General features: G+C 38.3%; 1 protein-coding gene across 6 annotated transcripts in view; it reads right to left on the reverse strand.

Annotated features, from left to right (window-relative positions):
• LOC100029754 (sodium/potassium-transporting ATPase subunit alpha-4) overlaps positions 1-19612 on the reverse strand; it is a 71188-nt gene that overhangs the window by 18643 nt on the left and 32933 nt on the right. For all 6 annotated transcript variants that reach the window (XM_056816161.1, XM_056816165.1, XM_056816162.1 and 3 more), the window contains 3 exons: positions 18624-18813; positions 18232-18404; positions 126-262 (listed from right to left, as the gene is read on the reverse strand). In XM_056816161.1, the coding sequence (XP_056672139.1) occupies positions 126-262; positions 18232-18404; positions 18624-18813 (500 nt within the window). The remainder of the gene's footprint in view (positions 1-125; positions 263-18231; positions 18405-18623; positions 18814-19612) is intronic.

Below are 19612 nucleotides of genomic sequence, written 5' to 3' on the forward strand. Positions count from 1 at the left end.
GTTTCTGAATATGTATAAATTTGGTAAGTCTCATCTGTTATGTGCCAGGAGACCAGGACAGTTGAAACTGCTGGGATAGAGAGTAAAGGATGAAGGACATGAACTGGGGGGTCTGGCAGGCTCACCTGGGATCCACCTGGCTGAGAGGAATTTGTAGCCGGGCAGCAATATCCTCCACAGTTTCACTATCCTCAGAGATTATTCCAACACCTTTGGCAATGGCCTTGGCTGTGATAGGGTGATCCCCAGTTACCATGATTACCTGGGAGGTGGAGAACTATTATCAGTGTTTTCCCTGGCCTTTCTCTCTCCAAGGCATAGAGGACCATATCTTTTCTGAACAAAGGATTAGATGGCTCAGTGCTGGTCAAGTTCTAAAATAATGGAGTTGTATGAGATGACCTTTACTTTGGTTACCACCTATGAGAATGGATAGTATTATAAGAAGATAAGAACCAGGAGAACCTGGGGGCGTAATTTTTCTAGAACATGAATATATCTTATAATCAGATCCATACAGACAAGATTGTGACTACTAATAAAGAGAAATCTAATTGGTTCCATTACATAGTTAAATCTGGTTCTGGTTTGAGTCCATAAATCAAAACTAGTCCTGAGGTCTAATCATTCCTATTGCCAAGGCTTCTGGGGTTATCAGGTTAGTCTTAGACCTTTTAAGGACCTAGTTAACTCTTCAGGGGCTCATGCCTCAGGTTCAGTCTGGGGGTTTCTTGGTCTTATGCTGGAGTAATTCAAACTGAACTTACTCTCTAAAGTCCTGTGAAAATGGTGCCAAGACAGTTAAAACTCAGTAATAACAGGAATAATTTCGTTTTATATTGCATGATAAAGTTTACAAAGTACTTTCCCCATCCATATTAACCCTTCTATTTCCTCCATTTTACAGATAAAGCCAAGGCTTAAGGGAAATTATGTGTTTTGCTTATTGTTACAAACTAGTAAGTGTGGGAGATGGAATGCAAGTTCAGTGCTCATTTACTTTGGGAATTCAGTGTATGCAGGGTTTCATAATTGTGAGCATAGATTGCAAGCTAGCCCATGCCTCCTCATCCTAGGAAATTCTAGTCCATATTCTTCCACAAATTCTACATAAGGAATTTGCTAAATATTGCTAATAATAAGTACTAAATACAAAAGGGGGGGGGGCTTTAAAAAAGTTGGTGGGCAAATGTATGAAACCCAGAGCCTTTCCCTAGTAGGAAAGTAGTCAAAGGACATGAACAAATTCTTCTCAAAAGAACTGCAAACTATTAAGAACCACATCAGAGGTTGTTCCAAATCACTAACCAATCGAAGTCACCCTGAGGTTTTACTCAGCAAACCGGCAAAGATGACAAAAGATGGAAATAATGTTGGAGGGGCAGCAGGAAGGTAGACTCACTAAGACACTTGGTCAGGTCATGAATTGATTCAAACATTATGGAAAGCAATTTGGAATTATGCTCTAAAAATGGTGTAAATGTCTACACCATTTGACTCAGATCCCATTGCTAGGCATCTATCTCAAGGAAATTAGGAAATTATCTCAAGGAAAGACAGAAAGATTCCCCGTGTATTTAAATAGTTAGTGGTACTTTCTGTGGTAGCAAGAACCTGGAAAACAAGTAGAGACCCATTGATCAAGGTAGTTACTGAACAAGCTACGTTACATAAAGGGAATGAAAATTTATAAGCATACCTGCAGAAATGATTAATATGAATAATTGAGAAGCTTGGAAGACTCAAATGAACATACACAGAGTAAAGAAAACAATGTGCTTCATAATGACTGCAATAACGTAAATGGAACAACAAGGACGACAACAAAACCCTGAATACCATGTAATTATAATGACACCAAGGCTGACCAGAAGAAGAGAGGAGAAAATGCATCTTCCTCCCTCCTTCCAGAGGGAGAGATAATAGGTGAGGGACACAACATATACTGTCAGATTTAGTCAATATTTTGGTTGTTTTTTTTTCTAAATCGTGTTCTTCTTTCACTCTTTTTTATTATTGTTATAAGGGAAGGTTTGCTCTCCAGGGAAGGGAAGAGGGATCTACTTGGAAATGAAGGCTATGCGAACAAATATAAAGAATGTTTAAAGTTGTGTTGGGTGGAAAAGTTTCATTAAGTAAGGAAAGGAACACGGGTTAGGAGAGATTAGAAGATGTTGGAAAAAGGGAAGCTAGATGGTTCAATGGATGGCAAATCAGGCCTGGAGATGGGAAGTCCTGGGTTCAAATTCAACCTCAGAAACAACCCCAGTTGCCTAGAGCCCTTACCACTCTTCTGCCTTAGAATTGATATCTAGTCTTGATTCTAAGAAAGGAGGTAAAGGTTTTTTAAAAAAGGAAAAAAAAGATGATGGAGAAAGATAAAAATGCCTTGTTCTCTTTTGTCTACCAAGACTGATTTTCAGACTGGGAGGCTAATAATACCTAAACAGAGATCTCAAAACTCCAAATAACATGAAAAAGTGATAGGCAAGGTGACAATATTTCATGTAATTGGTAAATTCAAGTCGTTCAGTTCAGAACTACAAACTAAGATACTAAAAGAACTAGTAGATTGAATTGAATTATTGAGCTACTACTTTCATTGGTCTTGGGAAAATATGAACAAACCAGGGATGGGTTACAGACCAATACCCCGATTTTCAAAACTATAACCATACAGCAAACATTTGTGAAGTGTTTACTCTGGGTAAGGTTCTCTGTTAGGTGTTGAGGATACAAAATAAAAAACAAAATGGTCCCTGCCCTTGAGGAGCTTACATTCTACCAAGGGATAGAAAGTAAGCATTTAATTCCTAGTCCTCAGTTTCTGTAAAATGAGGCAGCTGAACTAGATAGCTTCTGAGGCTTCTTTCATCTATAGCATCCCTTAAGGCTCTATTCAGCCACTTGCTTTTTTCTCCATATACTATCTTATCAGCTCCAATGAGTTCCACTATCCTCTTTATGCAGATGATGCTCAGATCTATATGTATCCATCTCTCTTTGGAGCTACAGTTATGACTCACCATTTATCTCATAGACATCTTGAATAGGATGTGCCAGAGGTATCTCAAACTCAACATGTCCAGAACAGAATTTATCTTTCTTCCTAACTCTCCTCTCTTCCAAACTTCCTTCCAACTATTGAGAGTACTTTTACCCTTCCAATCACCCTAGCTTATAACCTCAGTATCATCCTGGGCTCCTCAAGATCATTCCACTAATTCAATCTATTGCTAAATCTTGTAGTTTCTTCCATCATAACATCTCTCCTTCTCTCTACTTATATAGCCATGGTTATAACTCAGGTCTTCATCACCACCTGTCTGGTATAAAAGGGGGATTATTTGTTCTCCTTGAGTTTACACTTATGAAAGGGAATCCTTTATTCTCTTTGCCTACTTGAACTAGGTGGAGGAGCTCACAAACCACTTAGTGAATTCACATCCTACTAAGTGCTAAATGAGAAGGGAGCTCCTCTACCTAGTTCAAGCTTGTGTTGATTCAATCAAAAGGTAGACAAAGGAGAGTTAATCCTGTCTTCACATTCTAGTGAGGTACTTAAGTTATTGTTAACCAAAATGTTAGCCCCAATTAGGCAAAGAATATAAAGGATTCCCTTTCACAAATGTAAACTCAAAGAGAACAAAGAATTCCCTTTTACACTGGACTACTGCAATAGCCTTCTACCTCCCCTCTAATTCATCTGAAGGAAGCTAGGTGGCACAGTGGACAGAGTGCCAAACCTGGATTCAGGAAGACCCGAGTTCAAATTCAGCCCCAGACACTAACTGACCATATGTCTTGGGCAGATCACTTAACCCTGTTTGCCTTAGTTTCCCCATCTGTAAAATGAGCTAGAGAAGGAAGTGGGGAACCAATCCAGTATCTTTGCCAAGAAAACTCCAAATGGGATCACCACAAGCCCTACATGACTAAGATGACTGAACAACAACAAAGTCATATTGCATTCAGCTGCTAAAGCGATCTTCCTAAAGTATAGGTCTAATTTTGTCACTGCTCTGTTCATTGAGCTTCAATGGCTCTCTGTTACCTCCAGGATCAAAAATAAAATCTTCTCATGCAAATCAAAACAACCCTGAGATATTACACCTCACACATATCAGATTGGCCAATATGACAGCAAAGGAAAGTGATAAATGTTGGAGGGGACAAGGCAAAATTGGGACACTAATGCATTGTTGGTGGAATTGTGAACTGATCCAACATTCTGGAGGGGAATTTGGAATTATGCCCAAAGGGATGTAATATCACTACTAGATCTGAATCCCAAAGAGATTTTTAAAAAAGAAGAAAGGATCTCTACTTACAAAAAAAATATTTATGGCGACCCTTTTGATGGTGACAAATATTTTGAAATTAAGGGGGTGTGTATCAGTTGGGGAATGACTGAACAACTTGTGGTATATGATGGTGATAGAATAAATACTATTGTGCTGTAAGAAATGATGAACAAGATTTCAGAAAGAACTGGAAAAATCTAGATGAACTGATGCAGAGTGAAATAAGCAGAACCAGGAGAACATTGTATGCAGTAACAGCACTATTGTGGAATGATCAACTGTGAAAGACTTAGCTACTCTCAGCAATACAATGATCCAGGACAATTCTGAAGGACTCATGACAAAGAATGCTCTCCACCTCCAGAAAAAGAAATGTTGGAGTCAGAGTGTAGATCAAAACATGCGATTTTTCACTTTAGTGTTTTGGGATTTTTGTTTGGGGGGGGTTGTTTTATATAATATTCTCTTATAAAAATGAATTTGGGAATATATTTTGGATGATAATACATATATAACCCATATCAAATTGCTTACCATCTTGGGGGTAGGGGAGGGAAAGGAAGGAGGCAGTTTGGAACTTAACATTTGAGAAAACTAATGTGGAAAATTATCATATGTAATTGGTAAAATAAAATATCTTTACCAAAGAAAACTGATAAAACTGAAAAACTCTTTGGTATTTAATGGTCTTTAGCACCTGGCCTCTTCTTACCTTTCCAAACTTTGTAGACCTTCCTCCCCTTTACACACTCAGTAATCAAGGTCTATTGGCTTATTTGTCATTCCTTAAAAATGACTATTCCTTCCACTCTCTGTCGCTCTACACTGACTGTCCTTCATGCCTGGAATGCTCTGTCTCCTCATTTTCCTGGCTTCCTTCCCTCACAGTTCTAATCACAAGTCTGAAGGAAGTTTATCCTTGTCCCACCAGGTACTTTTGCTTTCATATTTTAAGGTTACCTTTATCTACTTTGTATATATCTTTTATGTAGAATTTTAAAAATTATTTTCTTTGTAAGAATGTGAGTTCCTCGAGGTGAGACCATGAAATGGATTCTATTTTGTAATTGAGTCTATTTTAATCACTGCTAATATTTTGTATAACTATGGAGCTAAAATTTTTTTTTGTCTGAGTTTTCAGAAGTTCAGTTTTCCTTCTGAGTTAAGTTTAGAAGTTGTTTCAAAATCATTTTATTTAAAAGAAAACTAAGGGGCAGCGAGGTAGCTCAGTGGATAGAGTTAGGCATAAGAGATGAGAAGTCCTGGGTTCAAATTTGGTCTCAGATATTTCCTAGCTTTGTGACCTTGGGCAAGTCACTTAATGCCAATTGCCTTACTGTTCTTCTGCCTTCAAACTGATACTTAGTATTATAAAGTAAAGTTTAAAGAAAAAGAAAAGAAAACCTAACATCTCTCTTCCACTAGCTGCTCTTGTATAATTAGAAGAAATCTATCAATACCTATTAAGTTGTTAATTATACTGGCAGATGGACTAGATCAGTCAGAATTTCCTACAGGGAAGGAGGGGTTGTAGCTTCCCGCTAATTATATTGTTCTGTAAGCCTGTTGTAATGCTTTAGATTTTGCAAACAATTCTATCATTTTCTCCATCTATTATGTTGCTTACTGGTTTTTGGATGGTCCTTCTTTTGACGGTAAATATGATCTGTCTGCTCTTATTTATTTATCTATCTATGTTTATTTATTTACTGGCTAGCTGAGATGCTAAAGACCCCTTTTATTGGTAACTGCTAGTCCTACCAATAAAGTAAATGTTGTGCCTCAGTTTACCTTAACTTCAATGGAGACAAAGGACAGGGACTTCTTTTGCCTTTCTTTGAATCCTCCCAGATGGGGAAATGGAGGCAAACAGGGTTAAGAGACTTGATTGCAGTCATAACAGAGCTTAAGTTGTTCTTTACTGATAGATCTCAGCTCCCTGTGATAGTATGCTTTCAAGGACAGCCAGGCAAAGGGCATATTAAAGTAACACAAATTAATTTTGAGAGGAAAAGAATGCTCATGACTGGAAGGTGATAGGGGAACTTGGAAAGGTGTCTCCCAGGAAGGTAGGACATGACTGGATTTGAACTGCCTTTGGAAGGGAGATGAGAGTACATTCAAGAGATTTAATGTCACGAACACAGCTGATGGGTTTGACTGGAAAGAAGAGTGTGTGAAGGAGAGTAATGTGAAATAACAATGGAAGTGGGGTTAGGGAGCTCCAGATGAGGATTTTGTATTTCCTCCTCAAGCAGTGGGGAATCATTGACGGTTTTTTGATTAAAGGGGAGGACCGATGGGGTCAGGTGTGTATGTGGGGGGTAACAATCTGGCTGTGGGTAGAGAATGGATTGAAAAGCGGAGAGACTGGGAACAGGGAGATCAAATGCATCAGGGGGCTACTGCCATGGACATCCAGAGCAGAGATAATGAGAGGCCGGCTTGGGGTGGATGGAGGCTGTGTGACTTGAGAGGAGACAAACATGTGATGTTATCCAGCAGTGATGGGGAACTTATAGCATGCTGAATGAGCTCGGTGGGCATGAAGCACCCTCCCTCCCTGCCCCCCAGAGTTGGTTACCAGAAAGGCAGAGGGACTGGGCAGAGCTGTTCCCCTCCCCCTCTCCATCGTGCCTGACATTTTTCCCCATCCACTGCCCCTCTGCTCAACAGCTCAATGGTGGTGCACAGAGGGTGAGGTGGGTGGCTCACAGGGGGCAGAGCTGGAGGGGAGCAGAGTGCTCCGGCCACTTCCCTTCCCCCTCCCTACACTGGCCAAGGACCTTCCTCACTTCACCCACCCCTCCACCCAGTAGTCCAATGGGAGCACTTCCTCCCTCCCTTTTGTCTGGGGGGGGGGGAGTAGGGAGGTGTAGTGGGGGGAGGGGGAAGGCACATGGTCACTGGGGGTGGGGTGGGCATAGCACAAAGTCTGGGAGGGTGGGATGGGGCAGGGCCTGGCACTCTGTCTCTAAAAGGTTCACCATCTCTGCATAGAGGGTCACATTCAGCCTATGGAAGAATGCTGACAATTCAGTAGAGGAGAAGAAATGGTCAGAAAGACAAGAAAGCAGTGCCCCAGAAAAGGAAGGTAGGCAGTGGGGATGATCAAGAAAGCTGCAGAGAGGTCAAGGAGGAGGAGAACTGAGAAGAGGCAACTGGGTGTTGAGAGAGATAGAGTACTGAACTTGGGAGTCAGAAAAAACAACAAAAGAGTTCAAATCTGGCCTCAGACATTTGTTAATTGTGTGACACTCCCCACCTCCACCCCCACTCCCAGGCAAATTACTTTAACCTCATCTGTAAAATGGGTACAAGAGCATCACATACCTCATAAGGTTGCCTTGAGAATCAACTATATCTAAAATACTTTGCATGCCTTAAAGTGCTACATAAGTGGTTTGTTGTTCAGTTGTGTCCAAGTCTTTGTGGCTCCATTTGGGAGTAAATTTATATATATATATATTTTAATATTTATTTTATATATTTATATATATATTTAAGGCATAAATGCATATATGAAGTAAATGTATATACATATACACATATTTAAGGAGTAAAAAGCCTATCCCATCTAGCTTAATGTATATATATTTTTATACTAATGTGGATAGAACACCCAGCCTGGAGATATGAAAACTCATCATCCTGATTTCATATCTCATACACTCACCCCACATATCCAATCCCTTGCTAAATCAAATGGTTTCTCCCATCACAATACTTCCCCCTCCTCTCTTCTTAGCTATAGCTCAGGCTTTCACCTCTACTTGTTTGGAACACTGCAATGGCCTTCACCTCTCCCTTCAGATTAATCTTAGGGAAGCTAGGTGGTGCAGTGGATAGAGTGCCAGGCTTAGAGTTAGGAAGACTTGAGTTTAAATCCAGTTTCAGATGCTTGCTAGTTCTGTGATACTAAGTCAGTCACAGAACCTTTTATAGCCTCAATTTCATCTGTAAAATGGAGATAATGATGGCATTTCACAAAATGATTGTGAATATCAAATGAAAAAACTTTGAAAACCTTTTAGTTGGGGCAGCTAAGAGGTTCAGTGATTGAGAGCCAGGCCTAAAGACAGGAGATCCTGGGTTCAAATATGGCCTTAGAGACTTCCTAGCTGTGTGACCCTGAGAAAGTCACTTAAACCCCACTGCTTAGCCCTTAGCACTCTTCTGCCTCAAAACCAATATACAGCATTGATTCTAAGAAGGTAAGGGTTTAAAAAAAAAGGAAAGAAAACCTTTTAGTATATAATCAATGCTAGCTATTACTATTATTGTTATTTTACAAATATGATCTTAATATTTAAAACAGAGAGAAACAGGGCAGACAAAGATAACAATAGCTCACAATTCATAATGAACATCGATGCAAAAAATTTAACTAAAATATTAGCAAAATAGCTATGACAAAATATGTAAAAGTTTATCTATTATGGTTGGATTTATGCCAAGAATGAAGGGTTGACTCAATAAAAGGAAAACCAAATATATAGTAAATCATATTCTAAGGGAAGAATTTATGACCAAACAAGATAGAGAACATTATGAAAAATGAAATAGATAATCTTGATTATATTAAATTCAAACGGGTTTGTACCAATAAAACCAATGTACCAAGATTAGAAAGGAAACAACAAACTTGGAAAAAAATATTATAGTAAGTATCTCTGACAAAAGACTCATTTCTCAAATATATAGTGAACTGAGTCAAATTTAAAAGAATACAAAGCATTCCCCAATTGAAGATTGGTCACAGGATATGAACAGGCAGTTCTCAGAAGTTTTAATTTCTTAATATCTGTAGTCTTGTGGGGAAAATGCCTCAAATCCCTATTAGAGAAATATAAATTAAAACAGCTCTGAGATACCATCTCAAAACTACCAGATTCACTAACATAGCTAAAAAGGGAATAATAAATGTTGCAGGGGGTGTGGGAAAACTGGGACACTACTATGCCATTGGTCGAACTGTGAACTGATACCACCATTCTGGAGGGCAATAGGGAAACAGGCTCAAAAGGCCACACAACCATGCATACCTGTTGACCCAACAATACCACTATTGGGTGTAGATCCCAAAGACATCAGAGACAAGGGGAAAGGATCTCTCTGTACCAAAGTATTTCTAGTACCTTTGTAGTGGCAAAGAATTGGAAACTGAGGGATGGACCATCACTTAGGGATTGGAAGAACAAGTTGTGGTATGTGTTTGTAATGGAATACTATTGTATGATGAGGAATGATGAACAGGAGGAGTTCAGAAAAACCTGGAAAGATTTATATCAACTGATGCAAAGTGAAGTGCAAAGAACCAGGAGAGCAATGTATATACTGTAATAGAAATGTTATGTGATTTTGTAAAGGACTAAACCATTATCAGCAAAGCAAGTCTCCAGGATAACCACAAGGGATTCATGATGAAAATGCACAGCCAAAGAAGGAACTATTGAAGTCTGGTTGCAGATCAAAACCTGCCCCCTTCCACTATATTTCCTTTATGAGATTTCTATTGTTTATGTGATATGTGATTTCTATCACAACATGAGAAATATGGAAATATTACATAAATAGGCATTTAAAAGGCTTTTTACAAAATCTAATATCCATTTTTTTAAATCAAAAAACAGTTTGACAACATTGGAACACATGGGTCTTTCTTAAAATGGTACTTATTTATCTAAAACTAAGTCATCAATTTATGTGACAAAGGTAGGATTTTTGTGGAGAGAGTTAATATAGTAAGTGACAAAAATCAATCTTTAACATCTTAGGCTGGGATGATGGGCTGGCATGAAATTTAGTTGATATAAAAGTAAATTCCTCTACTTTTTAAAAAAATAAATTGCACAAGATTAGGATAGATAAGCTGCTCACACCAAAACAATGAGGCATTTTATTAGGCTACAATCGCAATATGAATCAGCAATGGAATATGATAACTCCAAAAGTGAATATAATCCTAGGCTGCATAAATAAAAGGGTAGTGTCCAAGAGAGAGAGAAACATTTTCTTTTGTCTTGACCAGGAGAGTAACCAGGATGGTAAGGGGCCTGGCAGTCATGATATGAAAAGAGAGGTAAAATTAGTACTCGAATTAGTACTGGAAAGGCACTCTAACCTTTTAGGACCCTGAAAGGAGAGAAGTAGTAGCTAAAATTTTGAGAACTCAAAGGACTAGTACAAGTGGGGATTGGAAGAATGCTTTGAGAGAGTGTGCTAATAAAAGGAACTGGAGATATTTGGAATGGAGGTAGCTTAGGAAGTAAAATATGGCTATTTTTAAATAATTGAAGGTTATCATAGTTGTGGAAGCATAAGCCACATTCCCCTTCTGTTCATTGTTTCAGGGATACTAGGAAATTATTTTTCCAATGTTTTGGTTTAAAATCCTTGGTTGAACTTGAATAAAAGATCTAGTCAATTTTCCCTTGTAGAGAAGTGAAGAATATTGTGGTCATAAGTCTTTTTTGCCTCATTCTTTTTTTAAACTCTTACCTTCTGTCTTGGAGTCAATACTGTGTATTGGCTCCAAGGCAGAAGAGTGGTAAGGGCTAGGCAATGGAGGTCAAGTGACTTGCCCAGGGTCACACAGTTGGAAAGTGTCTGAGGCCAGATTTGAACCTAGGACCTCCCGTCTCTAAGTCTGGCTCTCAATCCACTGAGCTACCCAGCTGCCCCCTTTTGCTTCATTCTTATCAGAGACTTAATCAGTTTCTAAATGGAAAAACCTGATCATTGGGAAGGATCCCTCTCCCCATCAGCCAATTGATTAAAATAAGAGGAAGAATGTTTTTGATCAATTCAATTAAGAGAAACATTTCTTCAATTCATATTTGACCAGGAAAAAAAGAATTCTTAGAGCATGAGTTATTAACTTTGAGTCTGTGAATTAAAAAAAAATTTTTTTGAAACCGTATTTCAATTTGTCTCTGTAATCCTACATATTTTGTGCTTTAGAAACAATTTATTCTGGAGGCAGCTAGGTGGTTCAGTGGATTGAGAGCCAGGCCCAGAGATAGGAGATCCTGGATTCAAATCTAGTCTCAGATACTTCCTAGCTGTGTGACCCTGGGCAAGTCACTTAACCCCCATTGCCTAGCCCTTACCACTCTTGTACCTTGGTTCTAAGGCAGAATGTAAGGATTTAATAAAAAACACATTAAAAAAATTATTTTGTGGAGTCTGCCAAAAGGATACATGAGCTTTGGAGCCAAGATGGCAGAATAAGGCAGAGAAGCTCAAGGTCACTATTAGAATCCTCTCCAATCAATATTAAAAGAACACCACAAAATGAATATAGAAGTGAAAGAACCAACAAGGAGACAGACAGTAACAACTTTCAAGAAAAGAAAAACCCAAAAGGGAGGCAAAGAACTTTTGGGGCACTGGGGTGAGCAGGGATCATAGTCAGCAAAACTATAGAAAGGAGTTAAGAGCAAATCAAGAGCAAGCTACACACCCCTACCCCACACCTGCTGTCCCAGGTTTGGAATCTAAGCTTAAACTAATAGTCAGATCCTGAGACCCTGTCTGGGCAAATAGGGGTCCAAGCCAACCAATACCCCTTGAGTTTTCAAACCTGTGGTGAAGTCCCAAATCCCAGCCCAGGTCAGTCTGTGGTGAAGTGGGCTGATCTGTGTGGGCTCAGAGGAATCCCAATCTGAGCCTGTGGTGAGGATATAGACCCCAGCTTGGGGTAGTTGGTTGAAACAAGGGGGGACTGCATCTTTTTGCCAGGGGCTGAGGACAGAGCTCCAGGACAGGGCAATCAGCTGTGTGCCTGATTGGATCAAATACACAGTGAGTCCAAAAACTTGTGCCTAAGACTGGGGCTAGAATTTGATCAACCCCTGAACTGATCAGGTTCAGAGTGAGATCAAAAGCTTATGTCCAAGCCTGAGACAAATCTTTAAGCTATCAACATCTCAATGGATAATTGAATCAGCTGTGGGAGGAGGCCTTCATAGCTCCCAGCCCTTAGGTCATCATACTACCTTGGAAGATCTAAAACTGGCAGAAACTCTCAAAATAAGCTAAGAGCAGCATCAATAAAGGACTGAAGTTTAAGAGGGTATCCCCACCTCCCAGAAAACAGAGTCTACCTACCAAAAGGTAGGAAAGATAAGAAAACAACAAAAACTCTAACTAACTAAAAGACTTTTTATGGAGACAAAAAACAAGACACAAAAGGGGTCAGTAAAAGCAAAGCAAACACATGCAAAATCCAAAGGAAAAATATGGATTGGACACAGATTCTGGAAGAGTTAAAAATGACTTAAAAAACCAACTAAGAGAGGCAGAGGAAAAGTGGGGAAGAGAAATGAAAGTTATGCAAGAAGAAATGGGCCAATTGAAAAAGGAGAACCAAAGACTGACACAGGAAAATCAGGTTTTAAAAATCAGAATCGACCAACTAGAAACTAATGATTTCATGAGAAATCAAGAAACAACAAAGCAGAATCAAAGGAATGAAAAAACAGAGGAAAACATGAAATATCTTATTTAAAAAAAAAACCAACTAACCTGAAAAATAGATCCAGGAGAGCTAATTTGAGAATTATTGGACTATCTACAAGAAATAATTAAGAAAAAAGCTTGGACATAATAATACAAGAAATTATCAAAGAAAACTGTCCAGATATCCTCAAACAAGAAAATAAAATTGAATTTGAAAGAATTCACAAATCACCTCCAGAAAGAAATCCTTGAATGACAACTTCCAGGAATATAATAGCTAAATTCAAGAGTCCCCAAGCCAAGGGAAAAAAAATACTACAAGCAGTCAGAAAGAAACTATTCAAATACCATGGATCACCCAGGACCTAGCAGCGTCTATATTATATGATCAGAAGACATGAAATATGATGTACAAGAAGGTAAAAGATCTGAGTATATTTTTCAGAGGGAAAAATAGACATTCAATAAGATAGAAGATTTCTAAGCATTCCTGAGGAATAAGCCAGATCCAAACAAAAAAATCTGAAGTCCAAACATGAGACCTAAGAGAATCCTTAAAAGGTAAATAAGAGAAAATTTAAGAGATTCATTAAAGTCAAAATGTTTATATTTCTACATGGAAAGAGAATATATGTAATTCTCAAAAATCACTTTTAGTAGTAGAGAAGATAGAAGGAATATACTTAGAAAGAGGGTGGGGAAGTAAACTGACTATTGTGAATCTTAAAAACTCTCAGACCCTACTTCATAAGATTTGGTTAAGACCATTCCCCATTTTAAACAATGAAGGGACTTAGTCAGGAATGTGAGAACTCTACTCCACCCATACTTAAGCATACTTTAGGGGAAGATAAAGTTGTAAACTCTTTACTGAATAATGAAAAAGTACTTAACTCATACTTATAGTGAAGCAAAAGCCTTAAGCTAAGTCTATTTTTAGATCTAATACAAAAAGGTGCTAAGTACCTATGAAGGTCAAATTAATCACCAAAAGGTCAAGCAACTTGCAAACTTGCAAGGGACAAAGAGGTGTGAACTTACTCAGAAGTTTTAGTCTACTCAGGTGTGAATTACTCAAAAGTTTAGTCTACTCAGGTGTGAATTAAGAATGGCCTGTCCTTTGGAAAATGTCTATTGTGATTGGTAGATGTGAGAACTTAGGGGAGGTGATATAGGAGAAAATTCTCTTTAAAAGGAACTCTTTCTGAGAGAACTGGGTGGCTGGCTGAAAATTCAGTTTGCCAAAGCTGAATTGGAGCTCTGACTAGTTGGAGTAACTGGGTCTCTCTGAACACTAGAATCTTGCTTGGGACAAATCTTGTGGTGAGTGGATTAAAGACTGACTAATCTCTCTTAGGGCTTGGGCTGAGGTGGGCCTAGGCTGGCCTGGGCTGGCCTACCCCTTTTCTCATTATTTCCTCCTTCTCTCTCTCTCCCTTTCATTAATTCCTTAATTTGTATTAATTAAAATCTCCATAAAAACTCAGCTGACTTGGGTATATTTCATATTTGGGAATTTTCCCCTGGTGACCACTTTATATTTTGATTAAAATCAAGACACTGTCTTGAACCCGTATTTCTGGGTCACAATTTAAGAAAAACACTCTTTTAACTGCCACAGTTTATGTCAAACACTCTTTTAATTGTTACACTATGATGATATGATGTATATGATGATATATGAGATGATGTATATATAAATGTGATGACATGAAACAATATGCATGATATGCTATATAAGCATATGATGTAATAGTTAAAAAAATCAAGGGCTGAAAGAGAGGGTTTCACTGAGAGAAAAGAGAAAGGAGAGAAGGAATGGATAAATTATATAACAACGAGGCATAAAAAACAATTATAGAGAAGGGAGGATAGGATGGTAACGGGCAATGCTTAAATTTTACTCTCATTGTAACCGACTCAGAGAGGGAAAAACAAATATACTCATTGGGCTATTGAATTATATCTTACCCTATAGAGAAGTAGAAGGGGAGTAAGACATGGGAGGGGGGGTGGAGTGGGAAGTGGAGAGGATGATAAAAAGCAAAATACTGGTGAGGAAGAACGGAGTGAAAGAAAATAGAGCAGGATCTAAAGAGGAAAATAAGGTGGAGGGCAATACACTGTTAGTAATCATAACTTTGAATGTGAATGGGCAGATAGCAGAGTGGATGATATGAGTATTGGATGTGGGGTTTTGGTTTTTAAAAGATTATTACAAAAATGATTAATATGGAAATAGGTATTTAGGGATAATACATATATAACCCAGTGGAATTGTTTGTTTACTCTGGGATGGGGGAGGGGAAAAGAGGAGGGAAAGTACATGAATCATGTAACCATGGAAAAATACTTAAAAAAATAAAAGGGTACATGACACCAAAAATGTTAAGAACTTTTGCTCCCTGATGAAGTAGAGGAACTGAATGGTTCTGGAGAAATGGTTCTCCAGGGCACACACAAAAGTTAGGTCCTGATGAATCAGGATTATTGCCTAGATTTTGTCCTTCTGTTTGATCTTGAGTATAGAACTTTGTCCTTGTTCTTGAATCCTATAAAGTTTAATTCAAAAGGGGGTTAGATAGACTTTCAAATGTAGCAGACACTTTGTCCCTTTGAATTTTCTCTCTCTTTAAGCAAAAACTCTTAGAAGAATTTAATTACTAATTTGTTTCTGGTAGATTTGTGTCCCAAATGCGGAAACAATTTTTCTTCCATATGTAGAAAAATGAGCAGATTTGTTATACGTCAGAGAGAAGAACGAGGAGCAACAAGTAGAAGTTATAGAGAAATGGATTTCAGCTCAACATAAATAATTTTCCTCAAATTAGGATTCTTTAAAAATGGAATTGATGGACTCAAAGGTTGCTAGTTTCTTACTACTGGTGGTCTTGGGCAGAGACCAGATAAGTATAGCATTCATGCTTTGGATAAAGTAGTTGGATTAGTTAACCAATGAGATCTCTTCTAATTCTTTAAGTTTTGAACTACTCAGGATGTATTCAGAAGGAAAGATTCTTTTTTTAAATTTTTATTTTTAAATATTTTCCATGGTTACATGATTCATGTTCTCTCCCTCCCCCTGCCCAGAGCTGACAAGCAATTCCACTGGGTTATACATGTATTATCACTTGATACCTATTTCCATATTATTCATTTTTGTAACAGTAATCTTTTAAATCCAAAATTCCAAGTCCTCTACCCATATAAACAAGTGATAAATCACATATTTTTCTTCTGCATTTCTCCTCCCACAGTTCTTTCTCAAAGTCCCTCAGGATTGTCCTAAATTTGCTACTAGTAGCAAAACCGATGATATTTGAGTGTACCACAATGTTTCTGTTACTTTGTACAATATTCTCCTGGTTCTGCTTATTTCACTCCACATCAGTTCATGAAGGCCTTTCCAGTTCATATAGAAATCAAGCAGTTCATCATTCCTTTGAACACAATAGTATTCCATCACCAACAGATACCACAATTTGTTCATCCATTTCCCAATTGAAGGACATCCCCTCATTTTCCAATTTTTGCCACCACAAAGAGTGCAGCTATGAATATTTTTGTACAAGTCTTTTTCCTTATTATCTCTTTGGGGTACAAACTAGTAGTGGTATTGTTGAATCAAAGGGCAGACAGTCTTTTATCGCCCCTTTGGGCATAGTGTTCCAAATTGCCTAGAAGGAAAGATTCTAAAGAGAAGAGACTAGGGAAAAGGAAAACAATTAGGAGGATAAGGACAGTCTAAAATGGGGTAGGTACACTGAGAGAGGAACTGGACACTCATTAGATGTGGGGGTTTTTAAGCAGAAAGCATAAAAAAATGATTGAGTTTCCCAGCCTGGGTAAATTATGGGGGAAAGGTTCTCTTCAGGAAATGTTGAGTTTAGTTTGAAATAGGATGAGTTTGAAAGGCTGGCAGAACATTCAAATGGAGTCCTTGTTGGCAAATCAAAATACAGGTTTGTAGTTCAATTCTAGAAAGATTAAAGCTGGGGATGTTTGTCAAGTCTTGTTTATGGTGGTAAAGATCTTATATAGAAAGCAGTTAGTTTATTGGAAGAATCAGGACTACTGAGATTTTGAAAAAATCGAGATCATAGACTTCATTTTTTGCTGCCACTTATACTCTCCTTCCATTTTATTGTCTTTTTTTTCTGTGAGAAAAATCTGTGATAAGCTAGCTATATACATCATCTATTTTTTCATATCTATAGGTGGTTGTAATTATCAACATCTTTTAATTTTAAAAGAATTTAGACTAAATTTTTGTATCCTTAATTGTATCCTAAGTGTTTTTGTTAAAAATGGATTCATCTTTTGGACATATTTGCTTAATCTGGCTGGTACAATAATTTGCTTTACTTTGTATTTTGAATTTTTTTGACTAAGTAAGAAGTTCACTTTTGGATTTTTTTTGAAAAGGCTAGCTGATTAGCTTGTTGCAAATGAAGTCAAGATGGGTACCTAATAGTTGTTCCCATAAAAATATTAGCTGTTGTAATTTAAGTGTCTTATTCTGATTTAGAGATGATCTTAAGCTTTCCTTAATAATCCTGTTTTGTGGGAATCTTTAAGGGTTCTGCTTTTCTGAGAAAAGACCATACCTTGTACTCTAATTCTTTGGAGTTTCTAATATAATTTTCTAAAGTACATAAAATTTTTTTCTTCTTGTTTTTAAGGGTTATTGGGGGCATATAGATAACTCAGTGGATTGAGAGCCAGGCTTAGAGACAGGAGGTCCTAGGTTCAAATATAGTTTCAGATACTTACTAGCTGGGTGACCCTAGACAAGTCACTTAACCCCCATTGCCTAGCCCCCAAAGCACAGTATTGATTCTAAGACAGAAGGTAAGGGTTTAAAAAAAAAAAAAGGTTATTAAACTCTGATGACTGCCTTTTTGTGTTGGGTTGGAACTCTCTCTTTTCCTTTAATTCTGGATGATTTTGTTCAGCTTCCACCTTTGTCTGGGTAGTTTTTTGGGTGAAGTCATTACACAGACTATGGCTGGAAAGGATTTCTCCCTTGGGAATTTCTTTTTTTCTTTTTTAAACCCTTATCTTCTGCCTTAGAATCAATACTATGTAATGGTTCTAAAACAGAAGAGTGGTGAGGGCTAAGCAATGGAAGTTAAGTGACTTGCTCAGGATTACACAGATAGGATCTCCTGTCTCTAAGCCTGGTTCTCAATCCACTGAGTTACCCAGCTGCCACCTCCCTTGGGAACATAACTCCCTCCATAAATGAGGAATCACTGTATTTCAGGTTGACTGTCCTGAGATGGAGTGTCTTGAGAATAGGGATGTTGTCTCAGTCTCTTCAGATCTTTGCCCCCAAACAGGATAGAGTTTTAACTGAAGAAAGCTTATTTGCCTATCAAGGGCATGCCTATAGAGGAACAAATCACTGAAAATTCCTAGGAGTGTGATGACGGTGTGGGGGCTCAAAGTCCAGATATCCTACCTTGATTCCAGCACTGCGGCACTTGCTTAAAGCATCAGGTACAGCAGCCCGGGGTGGGTCAATCATCGATATGAGCCCCACAAAGCAAAGATTATGTATTGGGAAGTTAATTTCCTCTGCATTAAACTCAAAGTCGCCATTGAATTCCTCAGGGAGGTCCAAAAAGCAGAATCCTTTGGGAGAAAAAAGTAAGGAACAAAGATAATTCCATTTCTCCCTCCCAACACTTTCCTGTTTCTTAGCACCTTATAACCACCTTCCCCAGTCTTCTATGGCCAGTTTTCTTCCCTAGCTTCTAGGGTCTTCCTACCCCCCTCCTCAAGACTCCACTCTTCCAAACCTTTCCTTCTCTTCTATCCCTTTTCTAGTTTATGTTCCCCGATGTCCCTCACCCAGGACACGCTCCCCTAGCCCTCCCAGTTCCATGTAGGCCTCCTGGAATTCATTTTTAGCCTCATCGTTCAATGGCTTCTTTTCGCCATGCAGTAGGATAGTGGAGCATCGATCTAGGACCCGTTCTGGAGCCCCCTTCATCACCAGCACATGACTCTTGGACTCCTCATCCCAAAGGTGGATCGATAACTAGGGGAGGGGAGAAAAAGTGTCAGGGAAGGAAGAGATGGGGATTGGGAGAAGAGGGGCCCTTGTTTCTTTTCCCTCAAAATGGGGTTTCCACTACATTGTTCCAAATTCTGCTCAAGGTTCAGCCATTACTCATAGGATTGAAAATTGGAAGGAGCCTTAAAAGATTATCTAACTTAACCCATTTACTTACTAGATGAGGAAACTGAAGTTCAGAAAAGAGTGGCAGTTTGGCTGTGGTCCCTCAAGTAGTAAGGAGCAGATCTGGCATTCAAACACAGATCCTGACTCCAAATGAACACTTTCTACTATACGGCAAAGTAGATGCTTACTGCCTTTGAATTCAATTCATATCAACACAACTGGTTTTTGTTTCCTACTTTGTATACAGTAATAGTAATCCTGCTAAAAATGGCCATTTCCCTTCATCATTACATAGTTCTTACCAATTGATGAAATGCCAATCCTTTGATTTTGTTTTAACATTTTCTTGTTTCATGAAATCATTGCTTTCCATTTGGCCCATTTTAATTTTCAGGGTGTTGAATTCTGTGTATGGTTAACTATTACCTGTTTTAAATTATTCTCTTTCTGTTTCTTTCCTCCCTACGCATAGTTTCCTTTAACATTACATTTCTTATTTCATTTCTTCCAGGTACTCATAAGTCCTTGTGACTAGGACATCTTTGTCTCTAAGTTGCTGGTAGCTTATACTCTTTCCCACAGCAGAAGACTGACTATTCATATCCACTTATTTATGAGGAAAGGACGTTTATTTGTTCTTACACATTGGAATCAG

This window comes from Monodelphis domestica, chromosome 2 (assembly GCF_027887165.1).
Source record: "Monodelphis domestica isolate mMonDom1 chromosome 2, mMonDom1.pri, whole genome shotgun sequence".
Taxonomy (NCBI): Eukaryota; Metazoa; Chordata; class Mammalia; order Didelphimorphia; family Didelphidae; genus Monodelphis; species Monodelphis domestica.